This window comes from Tamandua tetradactyla, chromosome 13 (assembly GCF_023851605.1).
Source record: "Tamandua tetradactyla isolate mTamTet1 chromosome 13, mTamTet1.pri, whole genome shotgun sequence".
In the NCBI taxonomy this organism is placed as follows: Eukaryota; Metazoa; Chordata; class Mammalia; order Pilosa; family Myrmecophagidae; genus Tamandua; species Tamandua tetradactyla.
Window position 1 is genome coordinate 84,373,941 of NC_135339.1, and position 16,586 is coordinate 84,390,526.

A 16,586-nucleotide genomic window follows, 5' to 3' on the forward strand; every position below is an offset into this window, starting at 1 on the left:
CATATAAAAAGCTACTTGGACCCATTTAAGAGCCACAGCCACACACACACAGGTATTCTAAGAACAATTTCCAGCCAAGCTCTGCTACAAACATACCTGCTTCTGGGTCCTGATTGAAGCGGCAGTATTTGAAGTTTTCAAGTGAAGGCAGGCACTGTTCAATGGGTACCCAAACGTATGTCTCTGGACACAACAAATCAGAAGGCCTATACTGACCCTGAAGAAAAGTGAAGAGAAAAGGGATAGGCATTAAATAAAACAATAACCTCCTAGTTACGAAGCTCAAGACAGTGTATTAAAAGGAAAGGTTTTAATTGCAAGTTTAAATAAAGTCAACTAGAAATGGCTTTACTATAAATACTAAGTGACCGTGTTTGTGATTGCTTTCCCACCTCAAGAATGCATGCTTAATTAAAAGGCACTCTAAAAGTAACACATTGCTATTTAGGATACTGGTGTCCATTTGAAGAGTCAAGTTTTTGCTTTCTTTTAAACTAAATACTTAACAAATGATTCATGCTGAACTGATTGCGAACAATACTTTTTCAACAAGTTGTTTAAATGTTACTTTGTAATAAAATGCAATTTCTTCTCATATTTGAGAGAATTATATAAAGTGAACATATTTTCTAAAATGGAATTTCATTGTCCTTAATCACAAATTTTAAAATTATGGACATCAGTTGATAATACTCATTCTATACTAATGTAATAAAAAGCACTTTCTTACCAAGATACTTCCATATGTACTTTAAACTAATAACTGTACACTAAAGAGAAATTTGACAACAGAACATAAACTTCAAGGAAACATTAGTGATAATAATTTCAAAAGCTATTTTTTAGAAAAATGACTTGTATATTTATAATCCAATTATATATTCTGAATCTAAAACAAATACTACAGATGCTGAAAAAAATATTTAATGAAGGGTCATGTGGTAGATGGTTAACATAGGATGGTAACCAAAAAATGTGAAAGGACTCAGTGAGAATTTTCAAAAAAATTGAGGCATTATGTTCTTTTGACTTTAATTAGAATTCCAAATGCCTCTTTCCTAAGTTTTTAAAATAGATATTTTTTTAGCAGTTTTAGGTTTACAGAAAAATCGTACAAATCATACACAGTTCCCATATAACTCCTCACCCCACTAGCCCCTTCAAGTTTCCCTTATTATTAACATCTTGCATTAATGTGCCACATCTGTTACAAATGATGAACCAATATTGACATATTATTAACTAAAACCAGAGTTTACATAATTAACTAAAGTCCATAGTTTATGTTCACTCTTTATATTGTACTGTTCTATGGGTTTTGACAAATGCACAATGTCATATATTCACCACGAATGTATCACACAGAATAGTTTCATAACCCTAAAACTGCCCTGTCCTCCACCTACTCATCCCTCCCCCCCTCTCTGAATCCCTGGCAACCACTTATCCTTTTACCAGCTCTACATTTGTGTCTTTTCGAGAATGCCATTTATTTGGAACCAAATAGTATGCAGCCTTTCATACTGGCTTCTTTCACCTACAATATGCATTTAAGTTTCCTCTTTTAAATTCAAAATTCATTATAAAGATTGAGGTGATCATCTAGTATAGGTTTTTTCAAACTTTTTTTTTAACCACAACTCATATAGCAAGGATATATTTTACATTACAACTTAGTAAACACACATGCAGATATAAAACTGGAAATAAAATAAGCCTTTTATTACAGAATGTTTACTTTGTTAATACCTTATTTTCTATTCAATTTAATTTTTTTTAAATGACGCTCTTCAATTATAGAAATTGCTTTCACAACAGCAAATGGATCACAACCTGTTTGAAAAACACCAATCTAGAAAACTACTGACTGGCTCAGCACTATTATCATCACTTCCCATCAGAAAGGTGCTCTCTGGCAAGCCTGCTGCATGCCAGTCACTACAGGAAGCAGCACAGAGACCTAAAAAAGAGCCCTGCACTCTCCCAGCATGCAAAGCATTCAAGAAACCTGAAAGCTAATGGGAGAGAGTACACAGAAACAAAATATAAGGAAATAAATCAACTCCTGCTTGAGGGGCTGGGAGAGTTCAAGGAGGATATGGAGTTTTAATGGGGACTTAAAAGATCCACTCGATTAAATCTAGGGCAGGATGAAAAGGAATGAGAGCAATCTAGATGAAGGGGAACAGAATAAACAAAGACACAGAGCGGGGCCAAGCACAGCTAACTTTGAGGAACAGGAAATTGCAACGCATAGCAGAAAGGGAAAGGCAGGCTAGGACCACATTCTGTAAGGCCTCAAATACATCCTTTGGACTTTATTCTAGCTGAAATGGGAAGGCTTCCTAACCTCAGCGGGAGAGTTCTGTCCTATAATCCAACTGGAATAGGTACCAGAATGAAGACCAGGACTGAGGCCTCTGACCTCTTATTTTCCCAGAGTTTTTACTACATTATTGATGCTTTAAGACAATAAAAGGTTATGTATAAGGGGCAACTCCTGGTGGTATACATACTTGCCTAATATTAAAATTCATAACACAAGATTATTTAGAAATGAATTAATAATTTCATTAGGAAGTATAATAAAGTCAGACATTCTCTAACTCTCTGTTCAAAAATAATGCCATTCTCCCCATTAATTTAGAAACTGTTTTACTGGAGGTAAGGGACAACATGTGATTCTTTATATGAAAAACTAGATAGCAGTCAAAAGCACTGGTTCTAAATCTTTCTAGTTTTCCCCCTTTTGGTAATAGACTATTTTGAAAAGCTCGTGAAAAAACAACCAAATAAAACACAGCTACTCACCCTACCAATGAATATACACACAGAATTTTTTCTAACATTTCAGAGGGGTAAGAGGATCTAGAAAACCATCAATTGTCTATAGGAGATTCCCAGTTTAGACCATCAATGGGTCATCAATGGGCCATAGAAGATTCTAGATTTTTAGACCCTAGATCCTGGGGTTAAGAACCCTAGAGAGTTGAATCTTAGAAGGCAAGTTTTACTTTTGAAAAGACCCCACAAAGGGCAAATTACTTGAAAGAATAACTCAGTCTATACATACATATTGTGCAGGTTTAAACTATTATGTACCCCAGAAAAGCCATATCATTTAGTCCTCATTCAGAAGTGCTGGGCAGGATCTTTTTGATTATTTCCATGGAGATGGGGCCCATCCAATTGTAGGTGGCAACTTTTGATTAGATAATGTCCATGGAGATGCATGCATCTCTATCCATTCAAGGCAGGTTTGCTTATTGGAACCATTTTGGAAAAAGCTTCAGAACTGAAAGCCCACACACGCAGAAATCTTTGGAGATGCCTAAGGAAAACGCTTTCAGGGAAGCCCTATGAAATGAGAAGAGAAAGCTAACAGATGTCACCATGTGCCTGCCCAGCTGACAGAGGTGTTCTGGACCCATTGGCCTTTCTTGAATCAAGGTATCTTTCCCTGGACATTTTTATAACTTTGTATTAATTTGGTATTTTCATGGCCTTAGACCTGTAAACTTGCAACATAATCAATTTAATAAATTCCCCTTTTAAAAAGCCACTCCATTTCAGGTATACCAGCATTCTGGCAGTTTTTACAAACTAAAACATATGTGTGTGTATGTTTTAGTTTATATATATATATATTATTTTTAAATTATATATATAAATATATATATTTAGTGTGATCCCATGTTGGGTCATAAAGCAATTAATTCAAAACAAATTTCAAAAGATTGGCATCACACAAATCAAGTCTCTAAGTATAATAAAATCAAGATAAGTCAATAACAAAAGGCAAGTAAAATACATTATTTATTTGTAATCCAAGCGTGAAAAAAAAAGCATAATAGAAACTAGAAAATATTTATAACTAAACAGTAATGAGAATACAGTGGGATGCAGGTAAAATAGTTTATGAGAAACAAATAGCTTTAAATGTGCATACTGGAGAAGAAAAAAACAATGGAAAGTTAGGCTTCTGTCTTGAGAAGGTTAAAAAAAAATGAAAATAAAAATCCAGAAAACAGAAGAAAGGAAATATACAGAGCAGACACTACAATATAGAAAAATATTAAAAGGAAAGGAGCAAATATTCTAAAATCAGTGCTCTGAAAAGATTGATAAAGTTGACAAATATCAACTAAAGTGGATATAAAAATAAATATAAGTACAAAAATAATATTATGAAGGAAAAGGGAGCTATTCCTACAGATGCTTCAAATAACAAAAAGATAATGAGTGTATTTTAAAACTATGACAATAAATGTGAAAACATAGATGAAGTAGTCACATATGTAGAATTTAACTTATTAAAACACACTCAAGGAAAAAACCCAGAAAACCTAGAATCCTATAATTTTTAAAGGAACAAAATATTCCCACTAACAAAACTCTGGGGCCAGATATGGGTGCTTCTTCCCATTCAAATTCTATCAAGTGTTCGAGGAGGAAATAATTCCAGTCTCTCACAGCCATCAGGGCAGGCGCGAGGATGGGAAAGATACTCCTGAACTCATTTTGCAAGGCTACCAAACTATCTTGAGTTCAAATTTTCACAAAAGCAATATAAGAAAGAAAAATTATAGGCCGGTATCTTTTAGAAACACATAGGCAAAAATCTTAAATATTTGCAAATGAAATTTAATAATGCATAAAATGCATAATATAGATAATATATTATGATCAAGTTGTATCTATTTCAAGAATGCAAAGTTGTGGCAGAGGTTCCTAACTTTTCATCAAAATTTGCTGCTGCTTCTTTCTAGGCATTCAGATAGATTACATTTTGAAATCTTCTTTTCAATTAGTTAGTCATGTGACTGAGTTCTAGTCAGCAGAAGGTAGGAGGAAGTGAAGTGCACTACTTCCCAGGGCTGACTCATAAAAACCTCTCACATATTCTTTTTCATACTCTTCTCCATCTAACAGGTTGTAATGAAAGTGAATTGCAGTGACTTTACAAGTTAGATGTTGAAGAGATCCATCACTCTGGATTCCTTAATAACTCCACAGAGAAGGGGTATCTGATCAATTAGTTCATCTACCCAGTAAACTTCTGTCATGTGACTAAAAAATAGATTCCTACTTTATCTAAATCATTATACATTTTTTTTTGTTATAGCAGCTTGTGTTACCATAAGAAACTGGTTTAACATGAGTAAATCAACTAATGCTAAGCATCTAATTAACAAATCATCAGTGATAGAGCATATCATCATTTCAAAAGATTCTGAAAAGGCATTTTATAAAATTCAATACCATTCATAATCAAAACTCTTTGGCATGCTATGACTATAAGTCAACTTTCTCAATCTGATGAAGGTCATCAAAGAAAAAGTCTATGGCACAAATGAATTTGATGGTGAAAAGTTTTAAGTATTGCTGGAAGAAGACACTTTCATTTAATGTTGTACAGGGAGTACTAGCTATTAGGGTAAGATAAGGAAAAGAAATTAAAAGCATAAGACTGTGAAAGAAATTTAACCATCATTATTAGTAGATTATGATTATTTGTATAGAAAAGCCAATTAGTCTGCAGATAAATTGTAACAACTGAGCACTTAGCAGGCTGTTGGATTTAAAAAAATTGATGTACAAAAATCAGTTACATTTCCATACCCCAGGGGAAAAAAAAACATTTAAAAAAATGGTTAGCAAGAATATGCAAATATAAAGTACTTAGAAATAAATCTAACAACAGATACATAAAACCCATATGGGAAATATATTAACAAATGAGTCTCAAGAAGACGTATATAAATGTAAAGACTTAATTCATTTAGGAGCTAAGTGAATTGGAGGACACACTATTGTAAAGATGTCATTTTTTTCATAACAGAACTACAGAGCCAATTCAACTGCAATCAAAATTAAAGCAGGGATTGTTTGTGGAACTTGACAAGCTAATTTCAAAATTTATGTGAAAAAGCAAAAATCCCAGAATAACCAAGATAGCCCCATAGAAGATGAAACAGATAAGGACTTGTTACCAGAGAGTAAGACTTATTATAAGTCATAACAATGAAAACAATGTGGTATTGAACAGAACAAACAGACCAAAAAGTGAAGAACAGACAAAGAGAAGAAAAGACAATACCAAAGCAAATCTGAACACATTTTGAGGTGGTACTGAACATCAGTGGGAAAAAGATGAATATTCAATAAACAGTGCTGGGAAAACCACACAAACATATGGGAGGTGAGAGGCAAAACTTGATAATGAACCCCTACTTCATACCATATATTAAAATAAATTCTAGGAAGATTTGAAATCGACACACAAAAATTTGCATAACATTGATAACAAAACCTGATTAAATGCTTTCAAGGAAATAAAATTAAAGAGCCATATATCTCATTAATACAGATGTAAAAAGCTGCAACAGGCAGACTTCCAGGAAGACAGAAGATTAGGATAGGCTGAGTTCACTCCTGCTCCATGCAACAACTAGACAAGTTACAGAAAAACAAATGGCACATCAGGGTGCAAGTGACCAGACAGGGCCTTCTATACTATATAGGGAGATCCTAGATGAAAAAATGGAGAAATTGGGATGGAGAGAACGGGCTAAGTGTGCTCAGTTGTGAAGCCACCTGGGAAAAGCAGCAGTATGCAGGAAGGAGCAGGGCATTCCTGCATTCCTGCCTGCCTCTGAGGCCAGCTTGGGAGATCTCCACAGCTAGGAACTCCATGGGAAACCTGGAAACCAGTATACTTGGTTTGCCTGCAACCAGGGACCTTCTAGCCAGTGTACAGTGCCTGCCCCTGACCCCTGAGACAGGCTGTAGGTGCCTGATTTTTGGCAGAGACTAGGGGACCCCCTTTTGGGAGGAGGTGGAAAGGCAGAGTAGAGCTGGTCTGACAATTGGCTGGTAAAAGAGACTTGCTGGGTCCCTGTACTGCTTCTCCTGCCCTACAGAGGCCTGGAGCCCTCAGGTGTGTAAGGGCAGAGGGATGTGGATGAGGAAGTAAGCTAAGCTTCACTGTACCACCAGGATTTTACAGGTTAGCTAAGGGCAGGCGCACTTGAAATACTAAATCCCACAGCCCAAAGTCATTGCAAGCATGAATCTGGCAACCACCAGACCAGACCCCTCAGGTCCACAAGCAATTCTTTGCCGAGGTGCTTACTGCCCACTCCTCAATTCTGGGGTTGACGGCTTTCCGTGTGCACTAAGACAAATGGCCTTGGGTGGAACTGCATCTGGCCTCCATCCTGCAAAGCCAGCTGCCACAGTCAAGGACAGCTGGGCCTGACGGGACAGGTGGCCCAAGAGCACCATCTGCTGAGAAGATGCAGAAAGTGCAGTCTGGCAAACTGCCTATCTGCCTAGCTTTTAAAATATTTAAGTAGAGTTGCATCTCCTACATGAGATCTGGGCTTTAATTTGATGGGGAATTACTGACAAACCAAGGGCAAAAGGAGACCTTCAGTGCAAACCCAAGCAAATATGAAACCACAGATGAGCAAAGGAAATCAACTTTCAAAAGAACCTTATCAAGATAATCAAATGCCTCAAAGCCAACAGCAAATCACAAAGTACATGAAGATGCAGGCAGATATGGCTCACCAAATGCGCAAATTAAAACACTGGAGGCTACACACAATTTGGAACAATTAACAAAAGACTTTTATACAAATCTCCTAAATAAATTCAATGGGTTAGCTAATGACATAAAGGTTATTAAAAAACATCAGAATTAAATTAGATTTTGGAAGAATACACATAAATTAGATTTTGAAAGAATAAATATAAAAACAGCAGTTCTCAGAGATTAAAGTTATGATAGGTCAAATTAAAAATATACTACAGACACACAATAGCAGATTTGAAGAGGCAGAAAAAAGAATAAGCAAAGTAGAAGACAAGACAACTGAATTCAAACAGATATAAGAACAAACGGCAAAAAAGATGGAAAAATTGGAATTGGATCTCAGGGAAATGATGGACAACATGAAGTATACAAATATAAGAACTATCAATGTCCCAGAAGGAGAAGAAGCATAAAGATCTAGGAAAAGATTAATTGAGGAGATAACGGGGAAAAACTTTCCAACCCTTATAAAAGACACATATACAAATCAAAGAATCCCAAAGAACCCCAAAGGAATAAATCCAAACAGACACTCTTCAAGACACATATTAATCAGTCTCTCAAATGCTGGAGAGAAGCAAAAAGTCTTGAAAACAGCAAGAAAAAGAGGATTTACCACACATAAGGGAAGCCACATAAGACTAAGTTTGGACTACTGAACGGACACTATGGAGGTGAGAAAGCAGTGGTATGATATATTGGAGATTCTGAAAGAGAAAGACTTCCAGCCAAGAATTCTTGATCCAGCAAAGGTGTCCTTCGAAAGCAAGGAAGAGATTAAAATTTTGACAAACAAACGCTAAGAGAATTTATTAACAAGAGACTTTCCCTACAAGAAATATTAAAGGGAGTTCTGTCGGCTGAAAAAAAAAAGACAGGAGAGAGGTCTGGAGGAGGGCACAGAATTCAAGAGTTTCAGTAACTTAAAGGATAAAAAGAGTAAGAGGGAAAAGAATATACAGATGTAACAAAAACTGAAGGATAAGATGGTAGATTCAAGAAATGTCTTTACAGTAATAACATTGAATGTTAAGGAACCAAACTCACCAATTAAAAGATACAGATTGGCGGAATGGATTAAAAAATAGGATCTATCTATATGCTGCTTACAAGAGACTCATACTAGACACAAGGATACAAATAGATTGGAAGTGAAAGGATGGAAAAAGATGTTACATGTAAGCCGAAACCAAAAGAAAGCATGAGTTTTCTATTTGAGTTTTCAGTATATAATAATGATATACTATTATCAGACAAAATAGACTTTAAGTGCAAAGATGTCATAAGAGACAAGAAAGGACACTACATATTAATAAAAGGGACAATTCACCAAGAAGAAATAACAATCATAAATGTTTATGCTTCCAATCAAGGAGATCCAAAGTACATGAGGCAAACACTGGCAAAACTGAAGGGAGCAACAGACGTTTCAACAATAATAGTGGGAGACTTCAATACAGCACCCTCCATTATAGATAGAACAAGCAGATGGAGGATCAATAAGGAAACAGAGAACCTAAACAATGTGATAGATGAATTAGACCTAACAGACATATATAGATCGTTATACTCCAAAACACGAGGATATACATTCTTCTCTAGTGCTCGTGGAACATTCTTCAGGATAGATCAATTACATACCGGAGCATAAAATAGGGCACAAAAAAAGTTTGAATGAGCATAACCCAAATATCCTTAAAGGTTTGGAGAAGGATCAAAGGAGAATGAGGAATTATAATAAAGAAGTTAGGATTAGTAAATGACTATAACAACTGAATCATTACATTCATACTTTTTTTTAGTCTCCAATGTCTTGGAGCAGATAGAAGGAAAAACCTGAAATTGAGGAACTGTAACCCATATTAAACTTTGAAATTTATTCTATAACTACTTGTTATAATATACTCTGAAATTTATTGCTTTATATATATATATATAACATATATATTTATGTTATATTTCACAATAAAAAATGTTTTAAAAAGTCAACAAAATACTAGCTAATTGAATCCAAAACATATTAAATGGATAATTTATCCTAGACAATGGAGTTTATTCCAGTAATGCAAGGTTAGTTCCTCATTTGAAAACCCATGTATTTCTTCATATTAACAGAATAAATAAGAAAAATCATATGATCACCCAAGTAGATGCAGAACAGGTAATAAAATTCAACAACTATTCCTAATAAAACACTTTTATCATGTGGTAGGAAGAGAAATAAACCTTAACTAAATAAGGGAAGGATGTCCACTCTCATCACTACCTACAAATAGGAAAGAAAAATAAGTAAAAAGCATACAGATTAGAACAGAAAAAGCAAAACTGCTTTTATTCACAGATTACCTATGATTGTCTACATAGGAAATTCTAAAGAATTCACAAAACACCTACTAGTATTATTAAGTGAATTTAACAAGGTTGCAGTATACAAGGTCAATATACAAAAATCATCTCTACTTCTACATTCCTGCAATAAACTAGAAAAACAAAATTAAAGATAATTTTCATTTACAATAGTATAAAAACATAAAACAAACAGGAACAAATTTAGGAAAAACTTTGCAAGAATTCCATGCTAAAGTCTATAAAAAGTTAAATGTGAAAGCCAAAAATATAGAACTTCTAGGAAAAAAATAGGAGTAAGTCTTTTTTGACCTTGGAGTATATAAAGATTTCTTAGAATACAAAAGGCAATAATAACCATAAGAGAAAAAAAACTGATGAATTGAATTTCATCAAAATTACAAGCTGCTCTTAAAAAAATCATTAAAAAAATACAAAGGCAAGTCACAGACTGGGAGAAAATATTCAAACAACAAATATTAGACAAAAGACTTGTAACCAGAACACATAAAGAATTTTAACAACTCAATAATAACAACACAAATAATTCAATTAAAAAAATTAAATGTCAATGAGTTAGACATTTTTCCAAAGATACACTAACAGCTAATAAACACATGAAAAGATGCTCAACAACATCAGTTACCAGGGACATGCAAACTAAAACTATAATGAGACAACCATTAGAATGGTTAAAATTAAAAAGACTAAAAAACAACAAATTTTGGCGAGGACAGACAGTGCTGGTTATATCTTTTGGGAAACAGTTTAGCAATGTCTTGTAAAGTTAAACATTCATTTGCCATTTGACTCGGCAATTCATTACTAGGTATTTAAGCAGTAAAAATGAAAACATATGTCCATAAAACGACTTGTATACAAATGTTCACAGCAGCTTTTTCGTAATAGCCCCAAACTGGAAACAACCCTAATTTTTATCAGCTGGTAAATTTGATTAAAAAATGGTGGTATATTCATACTTGACCAAAACAGAGAATCAACTACTAACACAGGCAATAATCTGGATGAATCTTAAAAACATGTTGACTGAAAGGAGGAAGCCAAAATAGTATTATCAGTATGATTCCACTTACACAACTCTCTAGAACAGGCATACCTGATCTGTAATAAAAGAAATCAGATATTTCTGGGGTGGGGAGGTGGGGGAAGAAAGGTCCTGACTGCCAAGGAGCATAAGAGAACTCATGCCCAACTTTATAGGTTGAAGGAGATGTTCTATATATGTCTTGGATGGCGTGGTTGATACATAATTATATACATTTGTCAAAATTCATGGAATTGTATGCTTAAATCATTGCATTTCACTGCACGAAAATGATACCTCAATAAAGTTGATTCTGAAAAGCCTTCAATTTTTGAAAGGCAATAAAGGGGAAAGGAAGAAGCACAGAAATGGTAGGACAACAAGGAACACAAAGTAAGCTTAAATAAAGAAGTCTAAACATAACAAAGCAATAACAAAGGTAAATGAAATAAACTAGTTTTTATAAAGATAAAAATTATAAGGCAAGACCTTAAAAACTCAGTTACATGCCATTTACAGAGATATATCTAAAATATAATGCCATTAAAAGAATTAAAATAAAAAAGAGATAAACATAGACCAAGCAAAAACTATCAAAAGAATCTGAGGTAGCTATATTAGTAGCAGATAATGGATCTTAAACAGTAGCACATGAGGAACCCTTACACAAATTTACTGTTCTCAGGCCATGAAGCAAATCTACTTCAGCAAATTTCCAAAAACCAGAATCACAGACCACATTCTCTGACACAGTAACATTATGTTATAAATCAATAAAAAGCAGACTGTTATTATTTTTCTGTGCCTTTTAATATTGCCTTCTAAACAGACAAGGATAAAATATTTTTTATGTCTATCATTTGTGAATATGTCTAAAAAAAAATTCCTTGAATGAAATGATTGGATAAAAAGGTTTTATATTTTATAGCGACAATTTTCCACAGCCATGCTATTTTTACACTCCTATTGGCAACATTACATGAATGCAGGTGCTAGCTTCCCCAGATTCTTACCAATACAGTGTACTATCAAAACGTTCAATCTTGTCAATCTGAGAAGCTAAGAACAGTATTTCACTTTGGTTTTATTTTGCATTATATGTCTCTTGCAAGGTTTTTCTTTGTTTAAAGGACATTTGTATTTCCTTTTCCTTAAGTCTAGCTGATTTTGTTGAGATGCTGGTGTTTTCTTATTAATTGAAATAACTTGTATCTTTCAAGGAAAGTAAACCTTGGTTTATAAAATGTGGTGTAACAGCAACATCAGGGGTAAATAATGGGGGGAAGGACAAGAGTTAAGTGGAGGTTTAGATTTCCTATTTGGTGAGGGTGTATTTATTGGTTTTCTTTCTCTTGAGAACCATGAAATTATCTAAAATTGAGAATGTTGCTAGACTATGGGCTTTGGTCATACATGATGACTAATGAATGCAGGTGGCTGAAGGACACACTGATTGAGAAGTAGATTAGCGAATGATGGTGCATACATACAATCAAATATTGTGCTGCTACAAAAAAGAACGAAGTTGCAAGGCATGCAACATTGTGAATGAACCTGTGGGACACTGGGTGAGGCAAAATAAACCAGAAGCAAAAGAGCAATTATTGTATGGTCTCCTTTAGAACACGCTTATAAGAAAACAGGAGCCCAGACTGTAAATTCTTATAGCAGTCACATTTAGTCCACAGTGGTAATTATTATTTCTGGATTTTGAGAGGCTGTTTTATATGTGTATAACCTGGTACTTAGAGATAAAAATGAAACTGATCAGGTAGAGATTAAGGTAATTCAGAACACAGAGTAAGGAAGATATTCTCTATATTTTAGAGCCTCACGTACTCTTTGAGATCAGAGGAAAAAAGGTTTCTTTTGTCCGGAACCTAAATTTTCCATAGCACATAATCTAACTCAATCTGTCTGGATAGATCATTTAAACAATCCAAACACAGGGAGCCCAGAATAAGAATGAAGTCCTTTAATCCTGTATAGCTTAATACAATGCCTGTACATATCCTAAAATATACTAAGTAGATAATCAAAAAGTATTGGCAAAGTCCTCTGAGGGATGGGAGAAAAAATATGGAACTATTAAGCTTTAGCACCAGGGAAACCCCTGATACTATGTCAAACATAAGAGACACCCAAATCAATAGGCCAAGCCCTTGATCTTGAGGCTTGCTCTTATGAAGCTTATGACATCCAGGGGTGAAAGCCTTCTTGATGGCGTGGGAGATGACTCTCAGGAATGAGCCCAGCCCTATCACTATGGAATCAACAATGCCATCCTGACCAAAAGGGAAAAGGAGTCAAAGTATTAGTGGCTGGAAGAGTTCAAACAGAGTTGAGAGGTTACACTGGAAGTCACTCTTACACAAGCTTCAGCTAGACATTGCTACCAGTCATAACTTGCCAAACCCCAACTAAAACCATTCCAGCCAATCCTAATGAACACCTAGGGCAATACATAAGATTCTACAAAGGTTCCACGCATTCAGGTAACTTTCCAGAAACCTACAACCTCCAGACAGATCCCTGGACCAGATAAGTCCTGAAACCTGGAGGGGCCAGCCTCTCCCGATCATCAGCTAGTTCCTTCTCCCTATCCATATCACCCTTCCAACATGAAAAAGTTAAGACTGGGCATAGCCAAATACCCCTAAAGAGTGGGACAGAAAGATTAAAGGTGATGTGGAACTATACAGAGAAGGTAGAGTTTAACAAACAAGAATGATTGCTAAATCATTATATTGATATTTCTTTTGACTAAAAGTATCTTAGAGGAGTCAGAAGTAAAAATCTGAAATTGTGGAATTGTAACCCATACTAAATTCTGAAATCTGTTCTACAACTAATTGCTACACTGTGCTTTGAAATTTATTATTTTTTTGAATATGTTATTTTTCACAAAAAAGAAAAAAGCTGATTGTGATGATAAAAAAAATAATTCCTTCTAGCCTCCAGTGTTCTGGAGCAGCTAGAAGGAAAATATGATAGCCATGACAAACTCTGGGGTCTGTCCGGTAACTACTTGTTAAAGAGTGCTTTGAAAACTATTGCTTTGCATATATGCTACATTATACAATAAAACAGTTTTAAACAAAATGTGGTGCATTTTTTCCCAGTTTAGCCTGCTTGACTTTGTACATCAGCCTTATTTGATCAAATTTATCACTTTTTACAATGGCTTCTGAGTTTTGCATAATTTTTTAAAAGGCTATTCTCATTTGGAAAATAAAAAACATAGCTTCATGTTTTCTTCTAGTGCTTTTATAGTTATAAATTTTACACTTACATTTTTGTTCTATCCGGAATTTATTTTGCTTTATAGTATGAGAAAAGGATCTGACCTAATTTCCTTCAGATGTTTACCCATGGCCTCAATATCATTTGGATTTCTTTCTGGATATTCTATTCTGTTATACTAACCTGTCTGTCCACTCATGTGAGCATCACTCTGCCTTAACTATGTCATTATATTTTAATATCTAGTAGATCTAATCCCCCTACTTATTCTTCATTTGCAATTTTTTTGGCTCTTCTTGCTAAACTATTTTAGGATTCTACATTTACGACAAAAATAAAGAAACTAATAAAAATGGAATGGTATATTCTATCCATTGTGTTGGCAGAATATGGAAGAGAATCTCAACAATGTCTAGTAAAAAAAGAATATATTCATTACCTTAAGTTAAAAAAAACAAATGAAATAAGCCCCAAAACATATGAATAACACTGTTTTCTAATATATGGTAGAAATGACTGCTGACTGGCTAAGATGCTATGTGGGTTTGAGGCTGCATGCACCCCAGAAAAACATTCTTAAATCTAATCCATTCCTGTGGGTGTACAACTACTGTAATTAGGACCTTTTGATGAACCTACTTCAGTTAACATGTGACATACCTAATTCTTAATCCTATTACTGGAGCTCTTAATAAATGGAATGGAGAGAGAGAGAGAGAGAGAGAGAGAGAGAGAGAGAGAGAGAGAGAGAGGACAATGGAAGCAAGAAGACGGAATCCGAAAGACAAAGAAGAGACCAACAAATGCCATCATGTGCCGCTGCTATTGGCAGAGGATCACCGGCAGCTGGACTTTGGGAAGAAAGCATCACCTTGATGATATTTTGATTTGGACGTTTTCTCAGCCTCAATACCATAAGGCAAAAAGTTACCATTATTCTATCTGAACCATATCATGGTATTTGCTTTAAGCAGCTAGAAAACCAAAATAGGTAAGTCAAATTGGGGGAAGGAGGGGTAGCAGGGAATCAGGCATCAACTTTGAATCCTTATGATAAAAACAGACTTAAGTTTTTCTTATTAATGTATTCCATGAAGACAAAGGCAGATTCATCAACAGCCAACTGAAACCAGTGCCTAAATTTAACAATGATGATGACAATAAAAAATATTTGGTCAATAAATATTTATTGAATCCCCACTATATGAGAGCCGTAGGTGTTGGGAACCCAAAGATGAATAAATACATGCCTATAAATAATTTCCCAAACATCGGGAGGATACACCCTACAGAGATAAAGTATGCATAAGAGTATTTTAAGTGTGAGATAGTACATACCTGTCCAAAGTTCTGACATTTTCAGAATTATCTTTTAAGTCAATACTGCCCATAACAATGATGTAAGATATTTTAAACTCTTTATGCCTATCACATCAAAAGACCATAAATGTACACATTTTAACCTGTGCTCATCACCTGAAATAAAATTTCTAGATTAGGTTAAAACAGTATTTTTCTCCTAAGTACAAGCTTCTTTAAGTGCTATAGTCTCTCAAGCCATCAAAGGCAGACTTTTATTAAATGAACCACTTTGAAACGTTATGCTTTTTAAACTTAGCTGGTTGAGAGTTATGTGACCAAAGTGCTTAAAACTCAATTTAAAGTCACCATCACACAAATGAAAAATGCAGGGGTTTAAAGGCCACCCTTTCTTTTCAGCTAGAATAAGAAAATGAGAAATGTTTGTATTAAGAACATAATTACTTAAGGCTTTGGACATACTTTCCTGTGGACAGAAGAAAAAATATTTAATCAACTTTGAAGTATGCTTATTCAGACTGGAACAATGAAGTAAAAAGCAGATTAACTCTTTCCTAGGGTGCTGATTTTTGTAAATAAGAACTCTTGAGTTATTACAGATTTCTAAAGTACTTGAAATTTTGAAAACATAAATTTGTCATCTAGGGCTTATCTCCCAATTTTTTTAGAGCGCTCTTTAATTTTGTCTAAATTTTAGAAGATGGTCTCTAGACCTCTCCCTCCCCTCCACCCCCTCAAAACACCCTGCAACATCAGAAAACATTTTACCAAGCAAGGGAAACTCTTTTAAGAGGTCAGGCTATAGTAGAGGATAATGCAGCTAAAGATTCCTGAAAAGCCACCCTTTTTTAAATTTCCTTCTAAAAAGCCTAAAACTAGAGGGAGGGTATGAATAACTTTCATCATTTATTAAGCATTTCTGGCAAGGGATAATTACTCTACTCTAAGTTTTCTAAGAGAAAAAAGTTCAGCAAACCCTCTGATCTATAGCTTCTCCAACTGTTTTAGAACTGGAAAACAAAACAAAATAAA

At 34.6% G+C, this 16,586-nt stretch overlaps 1 protein-coding gene across 25 annotated transcripts in view; it reads right to left on the reverse strand.

Annotated features, from left to right (window-relative positions):
* ATE1 (arginyltransferase 1) overlaps window positions 1–16,586 on the reverse strand; it is a 248,009-nt gene that overhangs the window by 55,850 nt on the left and 175,573 nt on the right. For all 25 annotated transcript variants that reach the window (XM_077126255.1, XM_077126256.1, XM_077126243.1 and 22 more), the window contains one exon: window positions 97–217. In XM_077126255.1, the coding sequence (XP_076982370.1) occupies window positions 97–217 (121 nt within the window). The remainder of the gene's footprint in view (window positions 1–96; window positions 218–16,586) is intronic.